This window comes from Coregonus lavaretus (genome assembly GCF_964263955.1).
Source record: "Coregonus lavaretus genome assembly, contig: HAP1_SCAFFOLD_464, whole genome shotgun sequence".
Lineage (NCBI taxonomy): Eukaryota > Metazoa > Chordata > Actinopteri > Salmoniformes > Salmonidae > Coregonus > Coregonus lavaretus.
Genome location: NW_028164474.1, coordinates 17,920 through 34,170, shown reverse-complemented (window position 1 = coordinate 34,170; position 16,251 = coordinate 17,920). Strand labels below are relative to the sequence as shown.

The following is a 16,251-nucleotide window of genomic DNA, read 5'->3' as shown; positions in this document are numbered from 1 at the left end:
CTTTCCTCCTGCCTTGCCTGCCTCCCTCGCCTTCTCTCCTCTCTCTCTCCTCCTGCCCTGCCTGCCTCCCTCTCCTTCTCTCCTCTCTCTCATGCTGTTCATCTCTGAGTGTGGAGGTGATTAGCATCCTGTCACCCTGCTGCTTCTCTGTACAGCATCACCGTAATGTGTGTTTGTGGGTTAACTCTCGCTCTCGCTCTGTTTGAATAGAACTGAGTATGGAATGTGGTTTAAAAACGGTTTCTTCTGTGTGTGTGCCAGGTTAACTCTGTCCTTCCTCTTTGTGTGGTGCTATGTGGTTTAACCCTGTCATGTCCTCTCAGTATGGTGCTAGGTGGTTTAGCCCTGTCCTGTCTCCTCAGTGTGGTGCTTGGTGGTTTAACCCTGTCCTGTCCTGTCTCCTCAGTGTGGTGCTAGGTGGTTTAACCCTGTCCTGTCCTCTCAGTGTGGTGCTAGGTGGTTTAACCCTGTCCTGTCTCCTCAGTGTGGTGCTAGGTGGTTTAACCCTGTCCTGTCTCCTCAGTGTGGTGCTAGGTGGTTTAACCCTGTCCTGTCTCCTCAGTGTGGTGCTAGGTGGTTTAACCCTGTCCTGTCTCCTCAGTGTGGTGCTAGGTGGTTTAACCCTGTCCTGTCCCCTCAGTGTGGTGCTAGGTGGTTTAACCCTGTCCTGTCTCCTCAGTGTGGTGCTAGGTGGTTTAACCCTGTCCTGTCCCCTCAGTGTGGTGCTAGGTGGTTTAACCCTGTCCTGTCTCCTCAGTGTGGTGCTAGGTGGTTTAACCCTGTCCTGTCTCCTCAGTGTGGTGCTAGGTGGTTTAACCCTGTCCTGTCCCCTCAGTGTGGTGCTAGGTGGTTTAACCCTGTCCTGTCCTCTCTACTCAGTGTGAATGGAGCAGTGTGAGAGTGCCGCCTCTCTCCTGGCCTCTGTGCGTGAGCAGGAGCGGCAGTTTGAGCGTCTGACTCGTGCTCTGGAGGAGGAGAGGAGGTGTGGAGGCACCCTCCCGCGCCCTCCCCCCACTCTACAGGTAACGCCCTCGCCCCCATGGGATCACCCATCACCCCCATAGCCATCATGGTATCACCCGTTCTGTCTCGCCTCACCCCAGCCGTTTTACCATCGTCCCTCCTTGTTTCATCATCCTCCAACCGTCCTTGGAACTATCCATGCCATCACCTCCATAGCTGCCATTAGGGTTGCAAAATTCTGATATCTACCAGGAGGGAATAAGCAGGAAATTGGAGGATTTCTGGAAAACCTGTGGAATTTTTGTAAAGTTCACTGAATTTTGCAATCCTAGTCTCCATGGTATCACCCATCGCCTCACCCCAACTGGCTTACCGTCGACCCGCCTCGTTCCATCATTGTTCAACCCTTCCTGTAGCCATCATTGATCCACCCTATCATGACAGTCCGCTTCAGTCCCTCATGCTGTCAGGCTGGCCTCTGTCCCAGGCCATGGTGGAAACCGCTTTGTGTCGAACTAACCCCCAGCTCATCTCTGTGTATGTGCATGCCATGTGAATGTAGCCTGGTGCCTGGTCTCACATCTGGTTGTTCTTGCAGTTACGCATTGCAACAGACTTGTGGTTCAGGAAGGTTACAGAACATTACAGATCGTTCAGATAGTAGGGTTGGGCGGTATCCAGATGTTCATACCGTTTCTATACCATACCGGGTAGACGGTATTACCAGAAGTGCACACAAGGGGCGCTATAAAAAAACTAACTGATATATGTATTATTATTTTTACGCACAAAGCAATTTAGGCAACAGGGATCTTGATACAGGAGGGGATTGAAAGTCTCTAGTCTGGGTACCAGTCTTTTTAGCTAACATTCCACTCTTTGCCACTCCAAAGAGACTGGCCATTCGGCAATCTCAACGTTCGATGTGCAGCTGGATTTACGGCAGAGTTGCGATTGGAGGATAGCTGTGAGGGTTATCGAATCAGGATCAACTGCTCTGTTCTCCTCGAACTCATTAACGGTAGAATGTTCATATTTGAAGATGGCAGAAAGGTCAGTCTCTCTCGATGACGACGAGTGGCGCAGTGGTCTAAGGCACTGCATCGCAGTGTTAACTGTGCCACCAGAGATCCTGGTTCGAATCCAGGCTCTGTCGCAGCCGGCCGCGACCGGGAGACCCATGGGGCGGCGCACAATTGGCCCAGCGTCGTCCAGGGTAGGGGAGGGAATGGCCGGCAGGGATGTAGCTCAGTTGATAGAGCATGGCGTTTGCAACGCCAGGGTTGTGGGTTTGATTCCCACGGGGGGCCAGTATAAAAAAAAAAAAAAAAAAAGAAAAAAAAACAAAGATCTATTCGCTAACTGTAAGTCGCTCTGGATAAGAGCGTCTGCTAAATGACTAAAATGTAAATGTAAATGTAAATGTAAATGTAAATGTAAATGTAAATGTAAATGAGTGGAATGTTAGCTACAGAGACTGGTACTCAGGCTAGAATGTCTCCGCTGTAACCAAGAAGCTTGATCTAGACATCTAGCCACTTAGCTAGCAAGTCAGCAAACCAAATGCAAAGCTGGAGCCCTGAGCTGGATATAAACGATTTGACACATCTTAGACGACTTATAGTTATCCTTAACTTAAGCAGTGGCGTAGCACGCAGCCCCCGCCTCGGTTCCCCCAACCCCCCTCCAAAAAAATAAATAATAATATTTGTATTTATTTTCATAAACTGTATTAAAAATCATACCGTCGGCATTCCGAAGTACCCCGGTGTACGGTATAAACGGTATATATCACCAAAGCCTATCGGATATAAATATATCATGTAAAAACAGACATGTTTATCTGTCAGGTAGAATAGGGGAATTCGTGTTGGCTCTATTCGTTACATTTCTATCTGCAACTTTAACTTCACTGAATACACCCCTGCTCTTGTTCAGTCTAGGTGGGGAACACCAGTGAAACACATCTGTTGATCTCCTGCCCCCCCCCCCCCCCCCTCCAAAGGGAAACGGGTCCAGTTAGACTGGTCTATTTAAAGCACAGGGGTGCTGTGTATTAGGCTTGGGTTGTATCCAGATTTTCATATGGTTATGCCGTCCTTCTCTCATACCAGGATTCACAAGGGGGCGCTAAAAACACAAGAAAAGCCCATTGGGCCTCTATTACCAGAATGCTAACACATTTTTTACAAACAAATAGTGAAATCACATAGACGCTGTTAGCTAAATGCTAACGAGTGAAAATGAACATAAACTAATTGCAAAGATAGGCGAATCCAGCTCATAAAGTTATACAAGCATTGCTAGTAGCTACTGAATGTCATTTCTGGTGACATTTACATGCGAAAGTGAGAAATTGTGCAAATGAACGAAGTTGTGATGCATGCTTTTCTGAAGGAAGAGCAGCGTGTGCACACTGGGCAGAGGGGAGAACGGAGGAGAAAAATCCCCTTTATTTTTACACATTCTTACCGTTGCCCGCTTGATTCATAACCGGTTGGGTTTTGTCCAATCCCTGGACTATGTTACTGTCTACAATGTTCACTTCCTGTTTAGTGTCTGTGACTCAGTGTCCGTCTCCCCTATCTGAACGTAGTGACCGCATAGCTTTAGATAACTTGTGAACACACACACACACTGCCTGGTAAGCAAACACACTGAGGCGTGTAATTTTACCACCCTCAGCCATTTTATAAACACACTACATGTAAAACACAGTCACGTAGTCTCCTCTCCTCTCTCTCAGGGTTGGTCTGGTCAGTCAGTGTTGTATCTCTGGAGAACAGACAGAGGGTTGGAATGTGCCTGGTCTTCACCCTGTTTACATAGCTGACAGGCGCACACACACACACACACACTGAGACACACACACACACTGAGAAGCACACTGACACAGCCGACCACCCACTGACAGGTTCTCACACGCCCTGCTCTCTCTGAGGTTCTCTCTCTCTTTCTAGCTGGCAACACTGTAGCTCTAAACCGGTCTGTCGTCCTCCTCCATGACTCACCCATTCTGTCCATCCATTCATGTTTTTTAATTCGCTTCATCAATTGTTGGATTGTTTTGTCGACTTTGTATTTACTGTATTTCTGCTTAAATGACTTGATGTTCTGCGGGATGTCTGGGATTGACTGAACGGGATAGTGGTTTGTGGGTGTTGTCCCTGTGTGTGAAATGAGCCTGGGGCTCTGATGTAATGACATTCTCTCTGTGTCCTGCATTAACCTTCTCCTCTGAATGTTTGGAATAACTCTGCTCCTCCTTGGCCACTGGCCACTGCGGTCGACACACACACCACACACACACACACACACACACACACACTGTGTCCTCTTGTGTAAACAGCTCCCATCTTCCCCTCTGCTCTACAGAATGGCCGTGTTTCTTGTGATGCGGACATAGAGAGGCTCACACTGAACGAGGGATACGTCAACGGGACACATGTAAGCTGTGTGTCTGTACCTGAATATGTATTTCTCTTTGTCAGTTGTGTGTCTGTCAGTCTTTATGTATCTCTGTGTGTGTGTGTGTTCACCTGTGTTAATTAAGTCTGCTAGTGTACATTTGATGTGAATCCTGTGTGTGCGTTTTATATTGTGTGTGTGCGTTTTATATTGTGTGTGTGTAACGGTGTCTGTCTCTGTTCTTCAGTACAGGATGGAGCCGGGTCACGCCGTTCAGGAGACGTTTACCGTGGAGGAGGACCCTCAGGAAGCTCCCCCCGTCATCTCCGTGGAAACCAGCGAAGATGGCACCACGCGCCGCACAGAAACTACGGTACTATCTTTACACACACACACACACACACACACACACGCACACACGCACCACACACACACACCACACACACACACACACACCACACACACACACACACACACGCACACACGCACACACACACACACACACACACAGTTGACACTTGAGGATTGTGAATTACATTAGCTAATTGACTGACCATTTCTGCCTCCACACCTCCTACTTTCTCTCTTTTATATTTTCTTCTCTTTCTCTCCCCTCCTCCTTTTCCTCTCCAACCTCTCTCCCCCTCCCCTGACTCGTACGGTCATTCACACCATGTCCGACACTAACCTTGTATCTGTTTCTCCTCTCCTCCCTTCTCCCCCCTCTCCTCCCTCCTCCCCCTCTCCTTCCTCCTCCCCCTTTTCCCCCTCTCCCACCTCCTCCCCCTCTCCTCCCTCCTCTCCCCAGGTAAAGAAGGTAGTGAAGACTACCATGACTCGTACAGTCATCCCCTCTGTGTCTGACAACCTCTCCCTGGATGGAGGGGGGTCTATGACAGGTATGGGGGGTTACACCACCCCCATGGAGCGGGTCTACAGACAGCCAGGGCCTCCCATGGACTACCCCACCAACACCGTGCCCCGAAACTACCAGTACGGACCCCCGGCGGGGTACGACGACTACCGCCAGGGCCCTCCCTCCATAGGGGAGACCTACGCCAGCCTGAGCAGGGGAGCACGCATGGACGACCGCTACAGGTAGGATAGATGAAGATGACAGAGAACTCTTCTGTGGGATCTGTTGTTTCTTAACCATAGGAGTGGAGTTGGGAGACAATAGATATATCATCTCTTTTCCCCCGCTCTCCTCCTCAACGCTCCCCTCTCCTCTCCTCTCCTCCCCCCCCTCTTCTCCTCTCCCCTCCCCACTTCTCCCCCTCCAGGCCAGCGGATGGGTACCGGACCCTGGACTCAGGATACAGAGCCATCAGCAGGAACCAGCTGGACCCATACGCAGCACAGCCACAGGTGGGTCGTGTTAAATAAAGTGGGTCGTATGGCCAATGTGTTGTTGCTGTGGAGACTGCAGAGTGTGTATTAACGTGTGATGATATTGTATTGGTCAGGTGGGTCGTATGGGCAGTGCGTTGGAGCTGTCGGGGATGCAGAGGTTTGTCGCGGAGCCGTATGGTCTGGAAGATGACCAGAGGAGTGTGGGATATGACGAGGCAGACTACGGCATGGGACCGGCCATCCACTACGGGACAGTACCACGCAACCAGCACGCCTTTAACCACGGACCGCCCCGCAGGACAGGGTACAGACACCAGTGTGTGGAGGGAGGGTGTGTGTGTGTGTGTGTTGATCTGAAAGGTTGTGTGTGTGTGTGTGTGTGTGTGACATTTCTGTCGCTGAATTTGTGCCTTTAATGTCTGGTCTCCCTTTCTCTATCCCTGGTTGGTTATTCAGTCAGTGTAGTGTCCACTCCATACTAACCCCTGTCGGTGTAGTGTCCACTCCATACTAACCCCTGTCGGTGTAGTGTCCACTCCATACTAACCCCTGTCGGTGTAGTGTCCACTCCATACTAACCCCTGTCGGTGTAGTGTCCACTCCATACTAACCCCTGTCGGTGTAGTGTCCACTCCATACTAACCCCTGTCGGTGTAGTGTCCACTCCATACTAACCCCTGTCGGTGTAGTGTCCACTCCATACTAACCCCTGTTGGTGTAGTGTCCACTCCATACTAACCCCTGTCGGTGTAGTGTCCACTCCATACTAATCCCTATCTCTACTTCCCATCCCATCCCAGGAGTAGTGTCCACTCCATACTAACCCCTACCTCTTCTCTCCCCTCCCAGGAGCTATGAAGGGACTCTGGATGGAGACATGAGTGGAGCTGGGGACATGTACTACTGGGGTGGTGCTCCCCTGGCCCAGGGAGAGAGGGGTAGCATGGCCTCATTGGACAGGTGAGACTCCTTGGTGGCATATATTTTTGATATATCAGGGGTATTCAAATCCAAGCCTGGAGGTCCGGACCAGGGCCTAAAATGAACACCCTCCACCTGCCGAACGCGGGTAGATTTTGGCATTGGCGGGTCAGATGTCTATTTCACCAGCCACGTTGGCAGGTGATCAGGGCTCCACAGTTCGTGCATTTCACTCACATTTGTGAATACAAAATTGTTAAGTATGATCACATTTATAGTCAATTAAATGCTGCAGTAGCTGTTTTCAAAGTATTTCTGCCGTTTTGTTTCATAGCTGGTAAATTCATCGCACAAAGTCAAAGAACTAGGAATCCTATAGCCTTTCCCACGTCGCACTGCAACACTGCCTGGCAGGGGGCTGGGAGCCTGTGAAGAGCTGAGTGAAAGATTCATTTTTAGCAGCGCTGCGCACAGGAATAAAAGTTAATCTAATTGACTTGAAGCTAAAGTCTACTGAAGTGAGACTGTGTCCTTGTGTTCCTTGGCTATTTACATGTGTTTTGTTCACAAGCGAGGTTGTTTTTCAATGTTTTGAGTTTGAAATGCTAGAGAAGAGAAAACAACCCTGCTGCCAGTCAGGCACGAACATGAATCCAGGCGCGTTACCACGGTAACCTCCCGCCCTTAACGGGGCAGGTGATCATTCTTGTTAAAAGACTCTGGTCACAAAAAATGAAATGAAACAATATACCTCATTACTTCTTACTGGTAATACATGTATTGTTTTAGAAACATTACAAAGCATGCTCATCTGTTTTCTTTGTGTTTGGTTGGTGTAATTTTAGGGGGGGGGGAATATTTTGGCTGGTAAAAACTCTGAGTGGCTGGTAGATCTTTAAATCTACCTGCCACAGTGGCTGGTGGAACAAAAAGTAAATTTTAGGACTTGTCCGGATTACTGCTGGTTTTCTGTTCTACCTGATAATTAATTGCACCCGCCTTGTGTCCCAGGTCTAAGTCAGTCCCTAATTAGAGGGGAAGAATGATATTCAGCAGTAGAACTAGATTCAAGGTCCAGATTTGGAATTTACCTTCACTACTGTAAGTCGCTTTGGTTGAAAGTGTTATATATATATATTCTCTTATCTCATTGGCCAGCACCCTGAGGAAAGGCCCCGCCGCCACTTCCTGGAGACAGCCTGAGCTGCCGGAGGTCATCGCCATGCTTAACTACAGACTGGACCCCGTCAAGAGCAACGCTGCCGCATACCTGCAGCACCTCACCTTTAAGAACGACAAGGTAATTTATACACCTGCAGCACCTCACCTTTAAGAACGACAAGGTAATTTATACACCTGCAGCACCTCACCTTTTAAGAACGACAAGGTAATATATACACCTGCAGCACCTCACCTTTAAGAACGACAAGGTAATTTATACACCTGCAGCACCTTACCTTTAAGAACGACAAAGTAATGGGCATGTTCCTCTGCCCAGGTGTTGCTGACGCCTGCCAGATCTTACAACGCCTGTATATTTTATGTATCGGCTAACCACATCATATGTTAAAGCACTCAGTTAGTCGATGACGTGGCACGTAACCATTGGTTGATGCAAGCAACGTCTGAGCAGGGGAACGCGACCAATACACCTCACCTTTAAGAACGACAAGGTAACATGTGACTTGCTCTACATAATCAGTCACATTGACCCAAAAACCATTTGGAATTTTAGACAGTGCTGGAAAGAAGAGAATGTTAGCTTTGTAATGAGGCCAACATGATCTCTCTACTCCAAATATCAAACGAGTTACGTGCCATTTACATGTAGAGTGTCCCCACACCAACTAAGTCAAAGTTTGCAGTTACTTTTAAGACATTTATTCAAAGAATGAATATCAACTTAATACAAAACATAATACATGAAATCCATTAACATGTTCTTTCTTTCTCTCTCACACACTCACACACTACATATAAATTCCATCTTGCTCTAACTATACTGACATAGTGTCTGTCTGCATCGTTGTCATGTGCACATGTATACGTACCCACATGTGAACACATACAAGCAACAGAATGTATTGGCTACATTCACTTATGTTCACACGTACATGACAGAGAAACACGTGCACGTCTCATGTTCATGCCACGACATGTGCGAAGACTACATGCGGTGTGCACGTGTTTGAACGCATGTGTACGTGCACATGCATGAAACGCCCATGTCAAGCAACTTGGATGCAGTGTTGAAGTAAAATCATCTCAAGCAAATGTGGTGATACTCAAAGGAACTCAAACAACATTGAAATTGGATCAATTGTATATATATTTTTATATACATATCCCGTTTAGAATGTGTTTTGTGATGCGGTTCACAGCAGCACTGACAGATGTGTTGGCATGACAACTGCGTCAGAGTTGTGAACGACATATCCTCCTCCCCTCCCTTGTGTTCCATGCTGGCTGAAGACCTAGCTAGCCAGTAACGTGCTAACACCAGACACGGATGGAAGGGGAAACGTATAAGGATCTTTGCCATAGATGAAGAGGGTAAACTTGTAATTATAGTTGCTGACACCCTACAGTCACATTTTGGCACCAGTGGAGTAGCTATCTATCTATATAAACCACGCTCCTCTGCAAACTTGCCTTCTCTGATGTTGGTTACAAGGCAGTACTTATGCAAACACACCTTCTCCGATGTTGGTTACAAGGCAGTACTTATGCAAACACACCTTCTCCGATGTTGGTTACAAGGCGGTACTTGTAACCAACATCGGAGATGGCGTGTTTGCGGAGAGGTATGGTTTATATAGCTAGATAGAATGTTTCACTGCAGATAATGTCCTCTGATGTTTCCTTTCTTTTGTTGGCTCCTTTTTGAGCTGACCGTTTCCTTGCAGAGGTTTCCATGGAACCAGCGATCTTGCCAATGAGCACTAGATGTTTTTCATCTGAAAGATAAGACGAATAGCAATGTATAATTCTTTAACATTCAGTCATCGTTATAATCTATTCTAGTAAATACATTTAGTAATATCAACACACTTTCTATAACACACAAATTACACACAACCTGCACTCATTGAAATGCATGCGTGAACACACACACACACACACACACTTTTACTAGTATTGTAAATGGGCCATGTTTGATATTAAAGGTATGTGATAACTATAGATGGCCATTTCATGCATTTATGTAACCTGTCATTTGGACAAATATATTCACTCACTCACTCGCTCAACTACAAACACACACCGGTCCCGTAAATTACGAGCTACATAGCTAGCTAGGTTGCATGGGCAGAACATCCCCCACTTCTCTCTCTCTCTCTCTCTCACACACACACACATACACACACACTTGGCTTTAATACACACGACAAGGTAATTTATACACCTGCAGCACCTTACCTTTAAGAACGACAAGGTAATATCTTTATCTATACACACTTTCTTTATATACACATAGCCACTACCTGCAGCACCTCACCTTCACAGCCCCTTGCATATCTACCTCAATGACCTCGTACCCCTGCACATCCACCCCGTACTGGTACCCCTTCTATCGTTACTCATTGTGTATTTATTATTACTTTTGTTAATAAGTGTTATTATTTTTCTATTTTTTTCTATTTTCTCTCTGTCTGCATTTTTGAAGGGCCCATAAGTAAGCATTTCACTGTTAGTCTACGCTTGTTGTTTACCAAGCATGTGACGAATAAAATTAGATTTGATTACACACACACACACACAGACACACCCTCTTTATCTATTCATAAACACAGCCATGCTGCAGGCAACCTAGCTACTGTCTTTCATGTCAGAATGAGAGCAAGACACAACCACTAACACCTCTCCCTCCTCTCCTCTCTCCCTCCTTCCCACTCCCTCCCTCATCCCTCTCCTCTTTCCCTCCTTCCCACTCCCTCCCTCATCCCTCTCTCCCTCCTTCCCTCTCTCTCCCTTCCCTCTCCTCCCTCCTTCCCTCCCTTTCCTCTCTCCCTCTCCCTCCCTCCCCCTCCCTCCTTCCCTCTCTCTCCCTCTCCTTCCTCTCCTCTCTCCCTCCTTCCTTCCCTCTCCTTCCTCTCCTCTCTCCCTCCATCCCTCTCCCTCCATCCCTCTCCCTCCTCTCCTCTCTCCTTCCCACTCTCTCCCTCCTTCCCTCTCTCTCCCTTCCCTCTCCTCCCTCCTTCCCTCCCTCTCCTCTCTCCCTCCTTCCTTCCCCCTCTCCTTCCTCTCCTCTCTCCCTCCTCTCCTTCCTCTCTTCTCTCCCTCCTTCCCTTTCCTCTCCTTCCTCTCCCCCCTCCCCCCTCCCTTCTCTCCCTCCCCTCCAGGTGAAGACAGATGTCCGTCGTATGAAAGGTATCCCATCCCTGGTGTCCATGTTAGACAACCCTAAGAAGGAGGTTCACCACGCTGCCTGCGGCGCGCTCAAAAACATCTCTTACGGACGAGACGCTGACAATAAGATCGCCATCAAGAACTGTGATGGAATACCGGCCCTGGTCAGACTACTGAGGAAGACCAGAGACCAAGACCTGACCGATACTATCACAGGTAATACTACTGCTACTACAGTACTGTAGTATTACTATTACTACTATATGTGGGAGACAGTAGTGTATAAGTGTAGTATTACTACTATAAGTGGGAGACGGTAGTGTATAAGTGTAGTATTACTACTATAAGTGGGTGACGGTAGTATTACTACTATATGTGGGAGACGGTAGTGTATAAGTGTAGTATTACTACTATAAGTGGGTGACAGTAGTGTATAAGTGTAGTATTACTACTATAAGTGGGTGACGGTAGTGTATAAGTGTAGTATTACTACTATAAGTGGGTAACGGTAGTGTATAAGTGTAGTATTACTACTATAAGTGGGGAACGGTAGTGTATAAGTGTAGTATTACTACTATAAGTGGGTAACGGTAGTGTATAAGTGTAGTATTACTACTATAAGTGGGTAACGGTAGTGTATAAGTGTAGTATTACTACTATAAGTGGGTAACGATAGTGTATAAGTGTAGTATTACTACTATAAGTGGGTAACGGTAGTGTATAAGTGTAGTATTACTACTATAAGTGGGTAACGATAGTGTATAAGTGTAGTATTACTACTATAAGTGGGTAACGGTAGTGTATAAGTGTAGTATTACCACTTCAACAATCTGAAACCTGACTTCATAGTTGGAGTTTTGAGGTGTTATGGAGTGTTTTCTCAACTATGTTTCATTTCTCTCATTGTTTATCTAAATAAGCAGATATTAGGATAATGTTGATGCCGGTGGTGGTGGTGACGGTGGTTGTGACGGTAGTAGTGGTGGTGATGATGGTAGTGATGATGATCCGTCTCCCTCTTCCTCAGGCACGCTGTGGAACCTGTCGTCTCACGACTCGGTGAAGATGGAGATCGTTGACCACGCGCTGCACGCCCTCTCAGACGAGGTGATGGTGCCGCACTCGGGCTGGGAGAGGGGGAATGAGGGAGGAGGAGAGGAGAACCTCAAACCCCGACACCTGGAGTGGGAGACGGCCCTCACCAACACAGCTGGCTGTCTGAGGTACAGAGAGGGGGATGGAGGGATTGTATAGTGGGAGGAAGAAGAGGGTGATATGGCCAGAATATCATATCACAATACGTTTCTCATTTTTTAACGGTATTTTATGTTTTCTGAATAATAAAAGTTCTAAATATGTTTAATGCTTGAACCTTGACCCTAGAATTGCAACGGATTAATTCTTAATGCTTTTTACTGGACTTTCTCTATTCTGATGGTTTTATCCTCAACCAAACTAGGACCTAACTGACGTGAAGTCGTCCAATTTGTTGAACTTTTCATTTAACTTAGCACTGTATGAAAATATCGTTATAGACGGTATTGTAAAAAGACATACCAGTATTGAAGATGTATCGGCCAGCACTAAAACAGCCATGTGTAGTCCATGAGTGAGTGGTAGCTGTGTGTTCATCTTGCAGTGGTGCGTGTATGTGCATGTCTGTTCATGTGTGCCTGAGGAATTCCCTAACGGTAGGGCAGAGTGGGAATGTGCTGTCTTCTACGGTGGGTGGGTCTCTCTCTGTTAAAGGCAGGCTACAACACAATGACTGGCCCAGGAACCTGATCTACCATCTCACTACACTGGAGTTTAACCACCACAGGCGGCATCCTAAATGGCGCCCTATGTAGTGCACTACTTTTGGCATCCCTAACTTTAGTGCACCACATAGAGAATAGGGTGTCTTTTGGGACGGAGCCACACCCTTTCAGTCTTTCAGTCTCTGAAACCAGCACACTGAAATAGGACCGCTCAGTGTTTTATTACTAATGGTTGTGTTGTGTGCTGGAATCCTTATGTGGCCACTGATAGTAGCCACTCTCATTCCACTCTCTCTGTCTCTCTCTGTCTGTCTCTGTCTCTCTCTCTGTCTTTCTCTGTCTTTCTCTCTCTGTCTTTCTGTCTATTTCTCTCTCTCTCTGCCTCTCTCTCTCTCTGTCCATTTTATTCTGTCCCTCTGTTTCTGTATTGCTTGTTATTTTGCTTTCTCACACACCCCTTCTCTCCCTCTCCTCCCCCCTCTCTCGCTCTCTCTCTAAACCAGGAACGTGAGCTCAGAGCGCAGTGAGGCCAGGAGGAAGCTGAGAGAGTGCACAGGATTAGTCGACTCGCTCATGTACATTGTCCAATCACAGATAAACCTGAAAGACGTGGACAACAAGGTGCGCATGCGCACACAATGCTGTTTTTCTTGCTATCCTTTCAACGTGATCCTGAACTTTGATTGTGTGCCCGCATATATTTTAATCCTGTTTCCCTTTTCTCTCTCTCTCTCTCTCTCTCTCTCTCTCTCTCTCTCTCTCTCTCTCTCTCTCTCTCTGTCTCTCTCTCTCTGTCTCTCTCTCTCTCTCTGTGTCTCTCTCTCTCTCTCTCTCTCTCTCTCTCTCTCTCTCTCTCTCTCTCTCTCTGTCTCTCTGTCTCTCTGTCTCTCTCTCTCTCTCTCTCTCTCTCTCTCTCTCTCTCTCTCTCTCTCTCTCTCTCTCTCTCTCTCTCTCTCTCTCTCTCTCTCTCTCTCTCTCTCTCTCTCTCTCTCTCTCTCTCTCTCTCTCTCTCTCTCTCTCTCTCTCTCTCTGTCTCTGTCTCTGTCTCTCCAGCTGATAGAGAACAGTATGTGTCTGCTGAGGAATCTGTCCTATCAGGTATTGTTGTTGTTGATAATGTTCCCCTTTCTCCCCTGTTTCTTTCTAGTGTTTTCTTCTGCCTTCTGTGACCTTTTGAATTGGACTTTAAAGAGATTCTCTGGTACTTCTGTGGGCTTTATTAGCCAGTAGTTGTTAGTGTTGCACGGTATTCCCAAACCTCTGTACGTTTTCGATACCAGAACATGACAAACGGTTTGGTACTGGAATTAATGTTACTTTTGGTGCTTGTGTCAAATGAGTCTCACGTCGTCTACTGATTGAGAGAGGATCAAGTCTGTTTATCAGCATAGACGATGTCCCCTTATAGCGCCAGAGCACTGTGCCTGCTCCACTTACCCACTGCTGGCTCTAGCCTGTTCTGAGGAACCACTGCACTCACTGGGAGTCCGGGCTGCATCATCGTGTTGCACAGAAGTTAACACACTTTAATAAAGCAACACGGCATATAGAAATGTTGAAACTGTTAATTACTGTTAGCAAAACAATGTCCATTACAGGCTAGAACACTTTACAATGCAAGAAGATAGCGGTAGCTTCCAGCTTTGTAGGAACATTTTCCTTGCTAGCTTACAGCTGAAGCTAACATCAATTCAATACCCTACTACCTTGTTTGTGATGACATTCAAACCATAACGAAAAATATTTCTGATTTCAAAGCTGATTGTAACCAAAACCTTTATTAATTCACTTCGTCTCTCCCGCCTCATTTCTTTCCCAGTCAAGATCATATTTGCTTGAGCTTTGAACTGACTGTGTGTGTAAATGATGTCATGGGTCTTAAAGAGACAGTGCACACTTTTATAAAATGAGATTGCTGCTTCTATGCAAATCTTGATTTACCCAGTTTATCAATAGAGATTTATCATTCAAATAAATGATTACCATTATGTTGTTATGGAGTTAGATTAGTAAAAAAAACTAATTCAAATTGATTGTATAATTGATTCATTAACGCATACATTCAAAAATCAAACATTTAAAATGTAATGATATTGAACTCGAAGATCTGTCTGGATCAAGTGCCATTCTGTGACTTTGGCCATGGTATCGTTTTTTTGCCATGGTATCGTTTTGGTACTGTATCGAGTATCATGATACTAAACCTGGTATCTGTATCGCAGTCGAAATTCTGGTATCGTGACAACACTTTTCACAGTTCTGAAAGTAGCGCTCACGAGCCAAAAGTGGTCCCTGAAAATTGCGTACTACGTCACATATGCATAGATATGTGCACCATGTCACTGCTCTCTCTCTCTCTCTGTTGTGTGTGCATCTTGCTAGCTGTCACTCAAATGACGAGGGGCTGAAGCTCATTGGCTAGAACTTGAATTGCTAGGGTGTTGGCCCACATGCGGTAAAATGTAGGGAAAATGGCGCAGCACAGCTTCCAGAAAAATATGCTTTCAAACTAGGGATTTCGTGGCTAATTGAAGTAAGACAGTAATTCTGCTCATAGATTATGAATGCATGAAGTACATATTGACACATCAGCCCAAAGCGGGAGGGTTAAAAAATTACTTAGGAGTCAGCAAAGTTCCGGAGCATGTCTTTAAATAAGCAATATTATACTATATAATTCTAATTGTGATTTGACCTTAGGTGCACCGGGAGGTGCCGGGCGCTGAGCGCTACCAGGAAGCCATGTCCCTCAACCAGGGCCCCGCCCCCTCCACTGGAAAGACCAACCGCTTCAGCTCCCGCAGGGGCAAAGGTGTGTGTGTCTGTGTTCTCCTGTGTGAGAGTGTTTATATTATGTGTGTGGAAGACAGATGGAGAGTGAGAGTGATGTAATTGTTGACTTTAGAGTGTGTGTGTGTAGTATAGTGACAGTGTAGCAGGAAAGACAGACAGCAGACAGGTCTCTGTTTACCCCGTCCTAAAGAATGGTCTCTGTTTACCCCGTCCTAAAGAATGGTCTCTGTTTACCCCATCCTAAAGAATGGTCTCTGTTTACCCCATCCTAAAGAATGGTCTCTGTTTACCCCATCCTAAAGAATGGTCTCTGTTTACCCCATCCTAAAGAATGGTCTCTGTTTACCCCATCCTAAAGAATGGTCTCTGTTTACCCTGTCCTAAAGAATGGTCTCTGTTTACCCCGTCCTAAAGAATGGTCTCTGTTTACCCCGTCCTAAAGAATGGTCTCTGTTTACCCCGTCCTAAAGAATGGTCTCTGTTTACCCCATCCTAAAGAATGGTCTCTGTTTACCCCGTCCTAAAGAATGGTCTCTGTTTACCCCGTCCTAAAGAATGGTCTCTGTTTACCCCGTCCTAAAGAATGGTCTCTGTTTACCCCATCCTAAAGAATGGTCTCTGTTTACCCCGTCCTAAAGAATGGTCTCTGTTTACCCCGTCCTAAAGAATGGTCTCTGTTTACCCCATCCTAAAGAATGGTCTC

At 46.4% G+C, this 16,251-nt stretch overlaps 1 protein-coding gene across 10 annotated transcripts in view; it reads left to right on the top strand.

Annotated features, from left to right (window-relative positions):
* Window positions 1-16,251, top strand: part of LOC311116988 (catenin delta-1-like) — a 44,716-nt gene that overhangs the window by 14,050 nt on the left and 14,415 nt on the right. For 6 of the 10 annotated variants that reach the window (XM_084191996.1, XM_084191992.1, XM_084191994.1 and 3 more), the window contains exons 1-13: window positions 880-1,022; window positions 4,339-4,410; window positions 4,619-4,744; window positions 5,180-5,469; window positions 5,655-5,739; window positions 5,838-6,028; window positions 6,574-6,684; window positions 7,804-7,945; window positions 10,989-11,211; window positions 12,023-12,218; window positions 13,259-13,376; window positions 13,809-13,853; window positions 15,456-15,567. In XM_084191996.1, the coding sequence (XP_084048122.1) occupies window positions 885-1,022; window positions 4,339-4,410; window positions 4,619-4,744; window positions 5,180-5,469; window positions 5,655-5,739; window positions 5,838-6,028; window positions 6,574-6,684; window positions 7,804-7,945; window positions 10,989-11,211; window positions 12,023-12,218; window positions 13,259-13,376; window positions 13,809-13,853; window positions 15,456-15,567 (1,849 nt within the window). In that variant the 5' untranslated portion in view covers window positions 880-884. Of the gene's footprint in view, window positions 1-879; window positions 1,023-4,338; window positions 4,411-4,618; window positions 4,745-5,179; window positions 5,470-5,654; window positions 5,740-5,837; window positions 6,029-6,573; window positions 6,685-7,803; window positions 7,946-10,988; window positions 11,212-12,022; window positions 12,219-13,258; window positions 13,377-13,808; window positions 13,854-15,455; window positions 15,568-16,251 lie in introns of those variants that run through there. The other 4 variants (XM_084191999.1, XM_084191995.1, XM_084191997.1 and 1 more) reach the window with 2 other exon arrangements.